This window comes from Gobius niger (genome assembly GCF_951799975.1).
Source record: "Gobius niger genome assembly, chromosome: 3".
NCBI lineage: Eukaryota > Metazoa > Chordata > Actinopteri > Gobiiformes > Gobiidae > Gobius > Gobius niger.
In genome coordinates this window covers 21,309,214-21,325,673 of record NC_136854.1, presented here as the reverse complement: position 1 = coordinate 21,325,673, position 16,460 = coordinate 21,309,214, and the positions used below count along the sequence as shown (strand labels likewise).

The window sequence follows — 16,460 nt, the reverse complement described above, 5'->3', positions numbered from 1 at the left end:
GCTATCTGAGATAGGAGTGGTGGTGCACACAAAGCAGGAAGTGCTTGAGGTCAGGGAATAAGAAGCTAATTGTTGGGCCATTTATAGACAGGGCGCCGCCAGCAGGCAGGAGGGAGCACAAGAGGTGGCATGTCACACTCTCTCTATCAGGAAGTAAACGCAGCACAACAGTGGCACTGACACATTTTCTGCACTGGTGCCGGCCACTGCTTTTGGACCATTTGCAGCCTGTTTATGAACTCTTGGTCGAAGCCACAATACAAGACGTTGCAATAATCCAAACGGACGGTAATAAGCACATGCACTGCCTTTTCGAGTTTGTTTAATGGAATTTACAACTGAGCTGATTTGCTTGTTAAATTTAAAAGAGCTGTCTAACATGACGCCAAGGTTTCTTACAGATGGACGGACACAAGAAGCTAGTGGACCCAGCAAATCAATGCCCACAGCATCAAAATTTCTCAATGATACGATCTCAGTTTTCTATTCATTTAGATTTAAAAGATTTTGTTCCATCCATTTTTTTTTTTACATCTTGCAGACAACTTGACAAGATTTGAAATGAGCCAGGGGTAGCTTGTGTTTTTCAAGGATCAAACCAAGTGGCAACATATGTGAAGAAAAAAGGAAGGGTCCCAGGATTGAGCCCTGTGGAACCCCACTAGAAAGTGGCTAAGCTCGAGGAGTGAGACCCAAGATGAACAGAGAATGTTCTATTGCTCAGGTAGGAGCAAAACTAGTCTAGATCCACGCCTTTGATACCCAAGTACTGCTCAAGACGTGACAGCAATCTGTTGGGGACAAAAGACCACATTAGTGCCATATTTCTAAAAAGATAAAGTAATTTGAGCCTTTGGATTTAAAAGCTTATATTATTTTTAGACTAATAAAGGTCTCTGCAGCATTCATACACAGTTGAGGCAAATGGGTTTGACATTTGCAAATCTGTCCAAACCAAACTTTCAATTTTCACCTTTATAGGCACCAAAATAGACCAAAAAGGAGCTTTTTCCTGGAAAACAACAAAACATGTGTAGTACAGCATAATTGTGTGCAACATTTGAGCAATGCATCTTCACTCAAGGACAAATACCATTATAAGAAAAACATTTGTGCAATGAATGGTGCAACGCCACATATAGTGGTATTTCAGGGGAATAATTACTTCTGCTGACATGGAAACATGGTCTATATTCGACCGCATGACTGACAGGTATCTACTTTAAAAGGTCAGCGTGTGCACCTAGAAGCCACCAACACGGTTCACTATAATGTTCATCATCACGTGTCAAAGATACTGTAGCGCATATCTTGTGCAAATGTACTTTAACAAACTTAATACATTTGAATTATTTTTCATCTACAAAATTGAATTGAAATATTATGCACTGTTGTCTATGTCATGTTTGTGGTAAATCGCTATCGTAAAGAGGATTTACAGTACAGGGATATCATACAATGTGCAAAGTTGTTTTTACAATAACATGAAATAAACGAATACTTTTATTTTTAGCCAAGACTTGTCATCAGAGGTTGAAGGTGAGTCCCAGAGCAATCTAATCTAATAGTGCTGGTGACCTTGTGTTGGATTTACAGTGCAGTAATTGGGAGCCACCAACATTCTGTCAGATGGACATCACTACGTATGCAGGAAAGACTCCAATACGGACAAGTGTTCCTCTGGGGTGTGCCTTGAACCCGTGACAGTCAACTTCATTCATTAGCAAGTCAAAGTTGCGATAATCCACTGTTGCCACAAGCATGCATTATACGTGTTGGCAAGTTTGTAGCTTATAGTCACTCAGGCGAGAAGCACTACTCCAGGCTGAATACCTAATGCTGATGTTATTTATTTGTTAAAGACAGGATTTCATACCAACAAACACACAGCTAAAATATGATTAGAATATACTTTGTTCCCAGAAAAAGAACGCAGTCTGGCAGTATGAGTTTACAATTTATTCAACAAAATTAATGCAATCCAGTGTTTTATGTCAAATTTGCATTTTTCACATCACAACACATCAATATACATTTTTTCCAGCTTCATCTCCCTATGACCAGAGGTGGACTGGGACTGAAACATGGCCCTGGACTCTGACCAGCCCGGCCCAAATTAGCGTAAACGCACACTTCCAACATATTTTAACATCAATTCACGGAAACTTTTATTCCACAATTGCTGTATCACCACCAATTAACTACAACAACAGAGAAAAAATATTTTATTAAGTGCCTTCAGTTTTTTTTCCTTTATGCTGCTCCCCTTTTCTTCTTACTTGTTCTCATTTTATGTTTTACAATTATTGTTAGGGTTAGTTTAGTGTCGGTAGGATTAGGGTTTGGGTTGTTAGGATTAGGGTCGTTTAGGAACAAAAAAAAAACAAGCAGGTCCGATACTGTTCAAAGTTATGTTATCTTTATCAATTAGTAAAACCATCTAGTAACACTTTCCAAATTAGTTCATAGTTTTGTTATTTTTTAGATCAACATCAACCTTCCTAAAAGCTGATCGGTCTAGAACCGCTTTATCCAGCAGAGGGCGCACTATCACGATGGATTCGCTTCACGGATCTGCTCGGGGCATTGTGCACCGGGTCTGCAGGTTTCCCCAACTCTCGCCTTTCGCAACGTGCTCAGAGAGTAATGCTCAGAGCATTGACAGAGTAGTACTGTAAAAATAATAGAGTAGTGAGCTAGCGGTTTCTCTGCTGCTTCGCTGTGCAACCGCAGGGCTGGGCGCCAGCGCCCCCTGGCCTGATGTGTGCATAAGTAGAGTAGTAAATCAGAATCAGAATTGTATTTATTGCCATTGTTTGAGAACTGGTTCACAGGAATTCGTCTGGGTACACTCATGCAACATAAAACATATAACACAGCATTTAGATTAAAATAAGCCATGAAAACTTTAAAACTATAAAACATGCATAAAGAATATTACTATATACACAGAACAACAGCGGTAATATATTCACAGATGTGCAGGTGTATAAATTGAGAGGCCCTTGCACCAGTGGCTGTTCTGTGCTCTTCCAGAATGAATAAATCATTGAATTATACAGCACATATGGCCAGTGGAGCGGATGGACGCACGACACCAAAGTCCAAGAGCGTCAAGCCCTTCCTGGCATATAACCAATGGCTGCATCAGAAAAGAGTCACATGTTCAGAACTTTTTTTTTTTTTTTTTTGCATTGCACAGTGCTGTAAGGCTACGGCTGCTGCTGTTGTTACACTGTTGGTGAGTTAACAAACTGTGTTTCATCATTTTAAAACCAAGAAGTTTCATTTGTTTTCATACCTGTTCAATAACTGTATGAAATGATACCTGACATTTCAAAATGTACCAATAAGAGCCATCAAAGGCGAGCTTGTGTAACTTTTGCTACAATCAACTTCTACAAGAAATTGGTTTATTGTAGAATAAGTAATAGTACAACTCTTATAAGACGACCTCGTGTACACTCCTGATGTCTTTGCAATAATTCATGCTCTTATTCATTTGGTTAATACTTTCTCAATTCTGTACTTAGTTAGCATGTTGCTGCTGCAAGAAAGTAGCCTATTCATTAACATTTGAGCTATTCGTTTATATTTAGTTTACTTACCAGTGGCTGTTGCACAAACTGTGGTACGTGTGCTACTGGTAGCACTTGGGCTTCTTTGGTTCTCATGATCATCTGCAATTGTATTCATTTTGATTTGAGAAACATTTGTTTATACTTTTGTAATTCATTTACACACTTGGTGTTTCTCTGGGTTAGACCTGATTTAGTTTACACCCTGTTTAGACATATTGTAGACACTTTTTTTTTACACCTGGTTTACTCCTGATCTGATCTTGATCTAGGCCTGGAACTTGGAAGGTCAAATATTTTATTTGATAGCAAAAAGTGTGTGCAAAAAGTTTAAGAATTCATTGTTTACTTCACAGTTGGGGGAAAGTGTTGCTTTATTTTAACCACCTATCTTTTATTATTCTCAGCAACAAGGTACAACATGGGTCGCCTGGACGGCAAAGTGATTGTGTTGTCAGCTGCTGCACAAGGGATTGGACGTGCCTCTGCAATAGTAATTACATTGAACAATATAACACTATACATCATTTAATCCGCCTTTGATTCAATAGGCGGACAGTCTATTGTCTATAACACATACTGTTGTTTTAGGCCTACCTGCTAGATCATGATGATTGGCTTTTTTTTACTAAAGTGACTTTTTTCTAATTCCTTGTAACCATTGACATAAAAGGGGTTGTTTGAAATTCTCAAGTTGATCCTAGCAGGTGTAAGGGGGCATTTAAAGACTTATTGGCCTATGTCATATGTCTTGCATTTGTTGTCATAGGGAAGCTATGCCTCAAGTATAGTTTCCCAATTTACTCTGTTTCTTATCAGGCTTTTGCTAAGGAAGGAGCCCAGGTCACAGCAACAGATATTAATGGAGAAAAACTAAAAGAGCTGGATGGAATACCAGGTTTGATTTGTGTTTTTAATAATTGTCTGAGAGTGCCATCTGTTGGCCAACTAAGGTATTGTATTTTTATTGAATTATATTTTCTTCTAACGTACCCTTTCAGCAGTACCATTACAATCAGAAAAGACAAATGGCTTTAAATGTATTCATTTATTTCTTAAAGATGTTTTACACAAAAAGTGTTGCTTCAAAGTATGTCTGTGTAGGACTGAAATATGAGCTGTTTTTTTTTTTTTTTTTTTTTTAGCAATCTGTACCCTTTGTTGTGTTCAATGAAGATAATCCACAACAAGAACCAAAATGATAAAAGGAGACAAACTGATAGCAATGACTCAATATATATATTTAAATTTGTTAAGGGCAAAACCTTTCATTACAGGGATAAGGACCAAAGTCGTGGATGTCACTAAGAAAGACCAAGTTGAAGCACTTGCAAAAGAACATGACCATGTTGATGTTTTATTCAACGTTGCTGGGTATGTTACATCTATAGATAGTGAAGTATATGTATGTGTATATTTATATGTATATGTACATGTGTGTCTAGGTGTGTCTGTGTTCACTGAAATACCTTATCCTTATTGTTCAGATTTGTGCACCATGGTTCTATTTTGGATTGTGAAGAAGCTGACTGGGACTTCACAATGGATGTGAATGTGAAGAGCATGTACCTCATGTGCAAAGCCTTTTTACCCAAGGTACTGATTTACTTATTACTTAGGGTAGGTTAGGACACATTGCTCTCTGTCCGTGACATATGCTTAAAATTTGTTCCCAGTTTTGGTCCCTCTTGGATTAACTTTTTCAGGTTGAGTCCAAGACATTATGGGTGGTGACTGTCCACTTACTAATCCAGCTTTAGCTTTATGGTAGCAAAATCCTCAGAATGAGAAAATTTACACCAGACAGCATAGCATTTTTAAACCTGCCAATAACTGCTTGGTCAAATTGTGAGTTAAGCTCCCCCCTAACAGTTAAAACAATTGAAGATTTTCTGTGTTATTCACATCAATCACCTCAGTCAAAATGTTGTTTGTCTGATCACTGTAAAACAGTACTTTGGATGGAAATGCAATTTTCTTTGAAAACCCTTATTTTGTTTAAATAGATGTTAGAGAAGAAGTCTGGAAACATCATTAACATGGCATCAGTGGCATCAAGCATAAAAGGTGATATGTTGTATGTAAAGTGGTTATCCTATGTGTCTTTAGAAAATATGTGGAGGCTAAGTAACATTAACTTAGAAGAAGTATGAGCATGCTCAGTGTAATCCTCTTAGCTCAGATAACTGCACTGTGTGTCTGTGTGACTGACATATGTTTCCTCTGCATAGGTGTTGTTAACCGGTGTGTCTATAGCACTTCTAAGGCAGCCGTTATTGGCCTCACAAAGTCCATAGCTGCCGACTTTATTGAGCAAGGCATACGCTGCAATTGTGTGTGTCCTGGTAAGTGTAAAAAACCTTCTTATGGAAATATGACTTACTTATAGGGCTGGGTACCATTAAATCTTTTTTCAATACTGGTACTTAAACGATACTTGGTTTTCGATACCGATACATGAATTATAGTTTTTCCGATACCTATACAAAAATATTTGTCGTCAAGAACCAGAAAACAGAACAATAATGTGTGGAAGTGAGTTAATGTTAAAGCAGTACTAAGTAACGTGTTTACCTTAATAAATCCTTCCCGTAGTCCCTGTGGGGGTAATACAAGTGTTTATGGGATGATTGGAGGATCTTTCATCTCCCCCTGGTGTCTCTGGCCACAAAACCATGTTTGCAACTTGACTGCCACCGGTCCGGAGAAAGCAATACACACTAATAGAATCACGAAGAAGAAGCTAACATGCTAACGGGCAAAGCTAACAGCGGGCTAGCGTCTTTAAACAGTATTTACAGCCAAGTTTGAGTGAAAAAAAATATTTCCGTTGTATAATTGGATGCACAGTAACCCTCTCTCCCTTCGCCTTTCCTGTCAGCGGAGTATTTATTCTCCAAGACAATAAGTTATAAAATTGTAACTTGCTACGACACCTGCAGTTGCGGTTATGGCCTCTAGGGGGAAGAGTTAATTAGTACTGCTTTAAGAAATGTGTGAAAAATGGGGAATAATTTGAGGAAAAATGGGGGGAAATTGTGGCAAAAATAAGGAAAATGTGTGTAAAAAAATTGGGCAAAAATAGGGGAAATTGGTAACCTGGCTAACGCCAGACTGCTGTGTGCGCTGGAATCATTTCGAACTGCACAGCAGCTTGGGGACCATGGCCGAAATTTTCGCATGGATTTGGGAACCAATCACAGAACGAGGAGGGAAGGCAAGACAATGACGCGCTATTCGATATACGGAAGCTTGTAGTTTCTTTACGGATTAAAAAAAAAACGGTTATTTACGGATCAAACATGACAGCAGCAGACGCAACGCTATTTTTCGATCAAGCTTTCGACCTTGTTCTAAATAGTTTAGCTCGAAAGTTTACAGTGGGTACGTCGTACGTCATCTCATACGATGATACGATTGGCTGTGGCTACGGCTATGGACAATCGTAAACCACACCTCTCCTACGAGAAAATGAATTGGTGGTCCCCAGACTAAATATCACTTGGGATTTTAGTCTGGCGTGAGCCAGGCTAGAAAATTGGGGGGAAAATGGGTGAAATAGGGAAAATATTAGTAAAAAAATTAAAAAAGAGGAAAAATGTGGGGGGGAAAAAGGGGCAAAAATATGAAAAAAAAAGGGTCAACATTTTTTTTATTTGAGCTGAAACAACCAAGTCACTTCCATTAATTCTGTCCCTGGACCAACTGCATCAAAACTTGAATCTAAAGAAAGACAATTGTTTTTACTACTTTTGATACTTTCATTTTTTCAATACCGGTAGTACCTAAACTTTTTTCCAATACCATACTGATATTGTTTAACACAGTGGTTCCCAAAGTGGGGGTTAGGACCCCCTGGGGGATTGCGGGGCACTGAACTCGAGGTCACCAGATAATTTAAGACAATATCTTACATCTATCATTTATCTTACATTTCTGACACTGAATTGGATGTATTTTTGATTGAAAACAGCATATTTACGTGAAATTAAGTAAAATAACAAAATACAGTGTCCAAGCTAACATCATTAAACCAGGTAACACTTAAATTATTATAAATGCAAATTACATTTTATAGAAGGGGGTCCCAAGCTCTTGATTTTGGGGGTCGCGGCCTGAAAAGTGTGGGAACCCCTGGTTTAACAGTACCCAGCCCTACTTACTTACTTTAAATATGCCAGTTCGAAATATTTACACTGTAAAGCACTTCTAACTCACTCTGAAAGATTTTCCTCTAAATCCAGTGTCGACATTATCTTCATCATTTAGGTACTGTTGACACTCCATCATTGAGAGGAAGGATTCAGGCTCAGCCTAACCCCGAACAGGTACTTGCTGTTTGATTTATCAAAATAGAATTTGAAAAGACACATTTATACTAAATGTATTTAGTATACATTTATTTTTGTATGCTAAATATTTGAAAACACAAAAAATAAGTAAATTACCTTAAACAACAATAACAACAACAACAATTAAGTATTACAAAACTAACTTTCAAATGTCGGACCGTTGCAAATGAGTCAAGCACTGATGTTGTTCACATCACCTCAATACTTTGCAGGTCATGTTGACCGTAACAGTGTGGTCATCTTGTTTCTAAAAGATCTGTAATGTTATATGTTATGAATAAAAACAAACAAACAAACAAACAAACTGATAATCATCTACTAATACTGTAAAATGTATTTACAGGCCTACAAGGACTTTATGGCAAGGCAGAAAACTGGAAGAATGTGCACAGCCGAAGAGGTTGCACACTTGTGTGTCTACCTGGCTTCTGATGAGGTGATGTGATATTAATTTTGATAATGTTTCTATATTTTCTTTGCCTACCAAACAAACTAATATTAACTGAACAATGAGTCAAGTCTGTGGATTTTCACTTCTTGGATTTCACATGTTAATTTATTACATTGTAAATGTTGCCTGATGTAATATTATCTACAAATTAAATATCTTTTCTGGCTTCTTTACAGTCGGCCTATGTAACGGGAACTGAACAAATCATTGATGGAGGATGGAGGCTTTAAGAGATTCCTGTAAAGTCAGTCACAACTGTGGGTGTTTTTGTGTCCCATCATGTCACAATAAAATAAACAATTTTGAGGAGAAGTCTGCTCTATTCATTGTTTATGACTACGTTAAATTGGTGATTAATAAATAATGAAAACAGCTTGTAAAACAGGAGTAAACACAGCATAGCTATTGCCCATCTATTCAAGCGTTTGTTAACGTGATGTGCCTGGCCACCCCTAATCCGCCTTATTCCCACTGCCCAGCTGGTGAAGTCTGCCTACCTGTTGCCACGGCGGGGAAGCTGTCGCCGTCACCAGGGAGTAGCGCTCAAGTCAGAGGTGAGGATCCTTTATTATTATTGATTTATTTTTTTATTTACTGCTAGGCTGCGTGGGCACTGTGGGATCGCTCAAATATCAATCAACACCTGTTTATTCTGGAAATATTACGTTAGCTAAACTAAAGGTGTCAAGGCAAACACTGCCAACCAATGGTCAAATAGGGTCGAGTAGTAGCTAGGCAAAACTTTGCTGTTTGTCTTGACTACGGTTTGCAGCCAACGTTAGCGTTGCCTCGGTGGCGATAGCTTCATAGTAAACGAAAGCATTGACTGTTTACTATCATAATCTCTTCTTTATAATGCGCTGTAGTATACTCTCTACAAGATTATGCGTGCTCCACACAGCAGGCATGACAACTGACAGGCAGCGCCATCCATGGAGGCTTTGACACCCGTGGCTATTCTGGCTACTACTGGAGCTACTGTTGATCGTCACGTGCCGACATTATTTTTGTGGCTCCATTGTTTTTGTTTTATTGCTATGAGAATTAAAGGCTTTGGCTGTCAATGTAAGTGTATCAATTGTGGCAGTTTAACAATAACGCTACTTCCTAACGTCTATTTTAACCCACTTTAGCTAACGTTAGCAAGCGCCATATGGCTGAGCTATAAGCATTGATTAGTGTGGTCCGTTCACAATTGGATTAGCCAACGCCTGCTGCCGTAAGCCACTGTCAAAACATTATAGTAACGCCCGAGTGCAGAATATACGTCAATTCACTCACTGTCAATGGAGGGAATGCACATGCACCCGGCCAGCATCCCGGGGTAAACCGTCCACCCCCTCCCCGTTTAAGAGATTTTATTCACTTGTTTCATCAAGGACATGTGATCCAAGAATGTCGACCACCGGATAGAGGGTTAAAGCAAATGATGACTCAAAGTCGACACGTTGTTTCTGTAGCTCTGTTGGCTTACTAGCGTTTGATATACACGTTTCCATGTTGATGTCCTTTTTGCCCCCTCCCTTCCTTTATTTTGATAAGGTGTGTTTTATGAATTAAGGTCAACGCGGGCATGAACTGAAGTTACAGCCCATTCATGGCCGGCCCCACCCACTTGCTGAATGTACAAAGCTAGTAAGAGAAGTGAGTGGATCAGACGTGTAAAGTAACCTGCCATGGAGGAAAGCCAGGCTAAACCGCCCAGCCCAGAGCCTGCACCAGCACCACCCAGTCCAGCGCCCAGTCCTGTGCCCAGTCCTGCACCTAGCCCTTTGCTGGAGAAACTGGCTTCAGCAGCCAACCATGTGGAGGTACATAACAGTAGTTTATCTTGTAATGCATATTGCCATATTTATTGAAGTAAAAAAACAACAACAACAACATACGTCTTTTATCAACATCAACTGTCATTAAACAACTGAGTGTTATTATTGTTTGCAGCATTTAAATGTCAATCAGATCCAGGTGGTGGTACGGCGCAGCTCAAGTCCCAATATAACAGAGGAGACTACATATTTCATTCCCCGAAACCCAGTGGTCGATGCTGGCACCAACACAGACCCACCCGTGGTCTGCTGTCCATTGCTTCACAGATTCTGCCCCTGCCCTCCAAGTGGGCTCTGGGCATCTCTTATTACCAAAGGTCTGTCTTCTGAGTTATCTCTTGTATTTTATAACTATTAATCTAGGAAATCTGACATTATCAAAATATTCTCTGCAAAAATAAACAATGTGAGTTATCTTTGTTCTTTGCAGTACTTTTGGCAGCTGTTCTCTTTGGAGTTGTTTGGTCCATCACAGAAGAAGAATGTCTACCTGGAGGAAACCTATTTGGCATTACTATGATCTTCCTCTGTGCCCTGATTGGTGGCAAATTAGTTGAACTTATACATTTGCCAAATCTTCCACCGTTCCCCCCTTTGCTTGGTATGACATCCTGTATTATATGCAAATACAATAAATATACCACAACATCTTTATTGACCTTTTGAAATGAGAAATGGTACTAGTGGGGCGATTACATTACGGTAGGCCTACAACTTTTTGTCAAGGCGATACAGTATAATGTTCAAGGAAATCTAACAATTTATGATTCCCAGTGCCGATCTAATGTTTAACTCTGAGACATTATTGTCATAATTTTTGTGTTTGCGCGCCGTTCTCAGTCCCATACTGTGTGCTGTCTTCTAGTATGTCTTAACGAAACAATTTCAGCAAACATGATCTAGTCCTATGAAAGTCATACCTCCACGTGAATTTCTGCCTCAATGTCTTGTTTTTTTTTTTCTCACGGTGTGTTGTAGGTATGCTGCTGATGGGTTTCTTGCTGAGAAACATCCCAGTTGTTAATGCAGGAGTGTATGTGGACTACAAATGGTCTGCAGCCCTCAGGAATATTGCCTTGGCGGTGATTCTTGCCAGAGCTGGTCTGGGACTAGATCCATCGGTAAATAATTTGATGAATGAAAGTAATGTTATAATAGTTGTATTGTGTTTTCTTTGACCGTACTCACACATTGTAATTCTTTGTGTCCATTTTCACCTCATAGGCATTAAAGAAACTTAAATCAGTTTGTTTTAGAGTGTCAGTCGGTCCCTGTATGATTGAGACTTGCACTGTAGCAGTGATGTCACACTTCCTCATGGGCCTGCCCTGGGTTTGGGGCTTCATCCTTGGGTAGGTCTCTGTGCAATTGCATGACTATATAATCAGTGAAAAATCCTTTTTAAATGGGTTGAACTGAAGTATCTGCTTCACTTGATAGGTTCGTGCTGGGTGCTGTGTCTCCAGCTGTGGTGGTGCCTTCCATGTTACTGCTGCAGAAGGAGGGTTACGGTGCAGAACAGGGCATCCCCACATTGCTGATGGCAGCTGGTAGTTTTGATGATATTCTTGCCATCACTGGATTTACAACATGCTTGGGCATGGCCTTTGCCACAGGTAAATGTGTTAAGGTTTGAAAAATGCTGAATCAATATTTTAATCAGTGCTGGCCTTCTCTGCAGGGGGAGGCCTACATACACAATAGCTCAACAATACTGTTGTTTAGAAAATAATTATCACAGTTATGATCATTTTTATTCCTCTTAGCCATGCAATCATTATTTTATGGTAGTGTTTTAATGCCTGTGCTCTTTCTAGGCTCTACCTGGTACAACCTGTTGAGAGGTGTATTGGAGGTTGTTGGTGGTACTGTTGCTGGTATCCTTCTTGGATTCCTCATCCAGTATTTCCCTAGTGTTGACCAGGTAAATAAACAAGAACTTGTTCGACTAACCATATCAAAACAAACACTATTTTTAACAAATTATCAAATGTGATGTAATCGTACATTCATTTCTGTGTTGTCTAGAAACACCTGGTGATGAAGCGGTCATTTCTGGTCTTGGGCTTGTCAGTCTTTGCTGTGTTTGGCAGTGCAGTAGCTGGTTTTCCTGGTTCTGGAGGTCTCTGCACTTTGGTTTTAGCATTCCTTGGAGGCATTGGCTGGACTGCGGGAAAGGTGTGCTATTCATTTATTGTATCAATGGATTCTCACCAGGCAACTATCAACTAATGTTTGCATGTGCACTCAGGCTCAAGTGGAGGAAGTTGTCAGTTGGGTGTGGGATATCTTCCAGCCTTTATTGTTTGGACTCATAGGTGCAGAAATACGAATCTCAGCAATGGAAGGCCACGCAGTAGGTGAGTCCACATAAACCACGTATTACTGTGACTGTGTAATCTCTCCTCACAAAGACTTGCATGTGTGGATGTAAATAATTTCATTTGCATGATCAAACAGCAACTCCCATATTCATTCTCTACACAATGCACACTTGGATGTTTCATTGCATAAAAACAATAGTTCATCTTGTTGTTATATACTGTCTAAATTCTGTCTATATGTTTTAGGTCTCGGCATAGCCTCTCTACTCATTGCCTTGCTGGTTCGAGTTCTCTTTACTTTTGTATGTGTTCTGTGTGCTGGGTTTAACTTGAAAGAAAAGATTTTCATAGCCCTTGCATGGATGCCCAAAGCCACAGTGCAGGTACGGGAGAATATATGCATGTTTATGTACTTCTGAATAATAGAAGGCTCATCTTTTTTTCTCTATAAAATAGGCAGCTATTGGCTCCACAGCATTAGATATGGCCAGAACAAAAAAGGATGAGCAACTTCAGAAGTATGGGATGGATGTATTGACTGTGGCTGTACTGGCCATCCTCTTTACAGCTCCTGTAGGAGCTCTTATTATCGGACTGTCGGGACCTCGTCTTCTACAGAAACCCAAGAACTCTTCCTGTGGTGAGCGAGTCAAACCAAATTTATCGTCTTTTTTCTTGGGTAAATATTAAAAACTCTCTAATGCAGTTTAATATCCCTGTGCTAGAATAAACAAATGCTTGCAGTAGAGATCTGTGTGTAGATTTGCATAGGACTACTACTTTTAGCTCAGTTCATCGCACCCTTTTCAATTAATAGAAGTCCTTGTCTTTTACAACATCTAAAGTTACATATACATGCAGTCTTACACAAAATTACAAACGTATTCTTTCTTTCTCTAGGCATTGCAGGTGGAAGTGATGAAGAAGAGGAGACTCCTATTACATATGAAAGCACTCTCTGACATATATAGGATTGTCACCTAGAAACGGGGTTGTCTTCTGTATGTGCTGCCCTCTTAACAAGATGCTTTTTACAAGGACACATGAATCATTGTTTTATTTTTAGGCCATGGGATTTTCCAGGCCACGAGCTGCAAACAAACGCCTGACATTGTAGTGTCTTTACCGCATGATAAGCATTCAAGAGGTTCCAGGTAAAGTAGTCAAATCCTGGTTTCAGTATTATGATAACGGTTTACATTCTGATCTACACTATATCAACTGAAGTCCTAAGTCGGGCCTCTGGCTGAAAGAGATCCATACAATAGATTTGTATTTCTTCATTTATATAAAAAGGACAATGCATTTATTTACATTACATAAAATCACTTTTATTTTTAGTGCACTGAGTGTTTTTATATGTCTCATGTATTAGCCATGATTGTTGAAATATGATAGTTTAACAAAACCTCAGGAGATTAATTTATGGTTTGCTCTCTGCTGCTAGAATTTTTGTTTTATTGTTTGTGTAATTTGTGACTATGGAGTGTGATTGATAGATTCAAAATTTATGTTTTATATTATTTCAAACAAATGTATACTGTGTAATTTAAGATTTTGATATTATTAGCCAATTTGATACTATTCATGTTTTTTTTTTTTTTTTTAAACAACAAAAAAGCAATAAATACTGCCAAAGCGATCTGAATTAAGCTGTAAGTTTGAATGTTTGTATAAAATACAGTACATTAATACAGAACTTTGCAAACAAAAGTATTTTTTTTGTATTTGTGCAGTCAATGGTGTAACTTTTGTTTAACTGCTTGAATTTTGTACATCTCACTAAAATGTAAGTCTGTTGACAGAAAAGGATTGGCAATTTTATAGGGATGAGAGAAAAGAGAAATGGTCACCAACCCTTGTGGTGCCCAAAGGGTGGCCCGGGGGCCAAATGCGGACCTCAGACACATTTTTGGTGGCCCTCAGGCCTTTTATTGAAATGGCACACAATTAAAACGTCAAATACTCACATTTCAGTGTGAGACAGCTGACATAAGTTTGGGGCACAGTTTAAACCTCTTAAATTCACTCGAGTGAATATTTCCCCGTATTGACCACCGATCTTTGGCCCTCCCACCATACACACTTCGATATGCGGCCCTCGATGAAAACATCACCTGCAGGTGTTCTGACTCCAGTGAGCCAAGGAGTCAGCAAATGGAGTGATCTGCTCTTCCGGGTCCTAACACAAAAGCCACAAGAACACTTGCAATGAGGTATGGTGTACATTTGAGATGTGCTGTTTTTTGGAAAGAAAGTAATAAGACATGCCCCATACCAAAAAGGTCTTCTATCCACAGAACATTTCCCCTACAGGAATATATTTGAGGGTGGCAATACAAAAAAACATTAAGGTACTGTTAGAGGATAACATTAAATCGCTATTTATCATACTAGGCTGTGTACAGTCATACTATCTCTGTCACAGCCTTGACTGTGGTGCTCAGACTCTTGCGTATCAGTTTGACGCTCTGAGAGAGTATTTATCCCTTTTCTGTGGAAGCATAGACAGACTTGAATGATAGGACTAGCAATGTCTCGAGTTCATGTCTCCAGGTCCCGCACTGATGGTAAATAAACTTCTCCTGCATAAGACATCCAGACTGCCGCCTATTTTTCATCTATCCTCTCGAACACCATTGTTATTTCTTTAACAGGTACAGTCCCAATTAAATGTTTAAAACCAGTTGAAAGCTGGTTGTGCCAATAACGTAATTATGATTTACCGGCCAATGATGTCATTATGATGTTATTTGCTGAATTTATTACATTTGTAAATGATTTTAATTTTGACAGGCTATTAATGTTATAACCCATCAATAACATAGTAATTATTACATTATCGGCCAGTGTATTACGCTATTGGCACAACAGTTATTACGTTATCGGCTTATTTTATTATCGGTTTAAAGGCATTTCTGTACAAGAAGAAATGAGAGTGAGACAAAAACAGTTTTTTGTTTACTGTATTGAAAGCAACATTTAAATTGAACAGGCAGTTTTGATCAAAGTTGATCACAAGTTTTGGACCACCGTTCTAGTTCGCTGAGCATGCTTAATGCAAACATTTCTAGGAGGTGAGTGGGAACTTTTCTCCCAGTAGATGCCCCTCGCGAAGGGCATCTACTGTCTGAAACTGTTGTACATGGAAACTTCCCTTGTCATCCATCCCCAAAGGTTGTCCAACAGAGTAATGTTATTCTCCTGGAAGAGATCCTTTGTCCTGTGGGCACTGTCTGTTGATAAACTCAGTTGTTCCACACAGACGAGTCTCAGTCTGAGGGAGACTCTCTGCAACTGCAACATCTGCACATAGCCCGCGGCCGACGCCCTGCACCACCTGAAGCTCTTAGTGCTGGTGACTTTTTTTAGATCTTCCCATTGAATTTTGTGTTGCATAACCCTCAGGATCCTTTAAGAAAGTCAAAATGTCTTCCTACATCTCATCTTGACAGGGATCATCAGGACATCACGACAGTGTGAATGCCTGACAGGAAATGAGTCCACATTTTTCAACAGATTTAGATTATTTTTTTTTTATCTCACTTGCATTTCTTGCCGCTGAATATTGAAGTTCTACTTGGAAGAGTTTTGCCATGTTTCAACTGGTCTTTAGATCAGGACTGCATAGAAAAAGTTAACATTTGGAAGTGCATTGTATATTGAGTTTCTATGTTATATCAACTTGTATTTTGTTACATGAGAATTTTGAATAGTTTCACAAAATATGTCGTTGGTGCAGGAAACCCCTTTTGCTAAAGCGATTCAGTCAAACTTGGCATTGTCACTATATAGTATGTGAAAAAACAAACACTAAAACCTACACAATAACTTAAACATATTGCAGTTAAATTAATCGCAAACAAATCTTTATGTATAAATGAACTTATGTAAAAAACAATAAGATATTTCACTTGGAGACTAATGGC

General features: G+C 39.0%; 2 protein-coding genes across 6 annotated transcripts; both read left to right on the top strand.

Moving 5' to 3' along the window:
- Positions 1 to 3,990: 3,990 nt before the first annotated feature.
- On the top strand, positions 3,991 to 8,683 carry bdh2 (3-hydroxybutyrate dehydrogenase, type 2). Its single transcript, XM_079553996.1, has 9 exons — positions 3,991 to 4,071; positions 4,398 to 4,476; positions 4,856 to 4,952; positions 5,066 to 5,174; positions 5,585 to 5,645; positions 5,810 to 5,923; positions 7,848 to 7,906; positions 8,274 to 8,366; positions 8,558 to 8,683. Exons 1-9 carry the CDS (start codon positions 4,000 to 4,002, stop codon positions 8,609 to 8,611), a joined length of 738 nt encoding a protein of 245 aa, XP_079410122.1. The 5' UTR covers positions 3,991 to 3,999; the 3' UTR covers positions 8,612 to 8,683.
- A 120-nt stretch (positions 8,684 to 8,803) lies between these two features.
- LOC306960679 (sodium/hydrogen exchanger 9B2) lies at positions 8,804 to 13,676 on the top strand. 5 transcript variants are annotated; one of them, XM_079553153.1, is made up of 13 exons: positions 8,804 to 8,935; positions 9,943 to 10,192; positions 10,323 to 10,524; positions 10,638 to 10,808; positions 11,186 to 11,328; positions 11,432 to 11,559; positions 11,648 to 11,823; positions 12,025 to 12,131; positions 12,236 to 12,385; positions 12,459 to 12,567; positions 12,778 to 12,914; positions 12,988 to 13,210; positions 13,432 to 13,676. In XM_079553153.1, exons 2-13 carry the CDS (start codon positions 10,058 to 10,060, stop codon positions 13,491 to 13,493), a joined length of 1,743 nt encoding a protein of 580 aa, XP_079409279.1. In that variant the 5' UTR covers positions 8,804 to 8,935; positions 9,943 to 10,057; the 3' UTR covers positions 13,494 to 13,676. The 5 variants fall into 5 exon arrangements, with proteins under 5 accessions (XP_079409279.1, XP_079409278.1, XP_079409280.1 ...); XM_079553152.1 differs by having other exon boundaries at positions 9,924 to 10,192; XM_079553154.1 differs by lacking the exon at positions 8,804 to 8,935 and adding an exon at positions 9,314 to 9,446.
- The last annotated feature ends 2,784 nt before the right edge of the window (positions 13,677 to 16,460 follow it).

Excerpts from the sequence above, each read along its gene's own strand:
- bdh2 (XM_079553996.1), top strand. The coding sequence starts at position 4,000 with ATGGGTCGCCTGGACGGCAAAGTGATTGTGTTGTCAGCTGCTGCACAA. Across the intron at positions 4,477-4,855 it reads AGAGCTGGATGGAATACCAG|GGATAAGGACCAAAGTCGTG; the intron begins GTTTGATTTGTG and ends CTTTCATTACAG. Across the intron at positions 4,953-5,065 it reads GTTTTATTCAACGTTGCTGG|ATTTGTGCACCATGGTTCTA; the intron begins GTATGTTACATC and ends CTTATTGTTCAG.
- LOC306960679 (XM_079553153.1), top strand. The coding sequence starts at position 10,058 with ATGGAGGAAAGCCAGGCTAAACCGCCCAGCCCAGAGCCTGCACCAGCA. Across the intron at positions 11,560-11,647 it reads GTTTGGGGCTTCATCCTTGG|GTTCGTGCTGGGTGCTGTGT; the intron begins GTAGGTCTCTGT and ends TTCACTTGATAG. Across the intron at positions 12,568-12,777 it reads AATGGAAGGCCACGCAGTAG|GTCTCGGCATAGCCTCTCTA; the intron begins GTGAGTCCACAT and ends TATATGTTTTAG.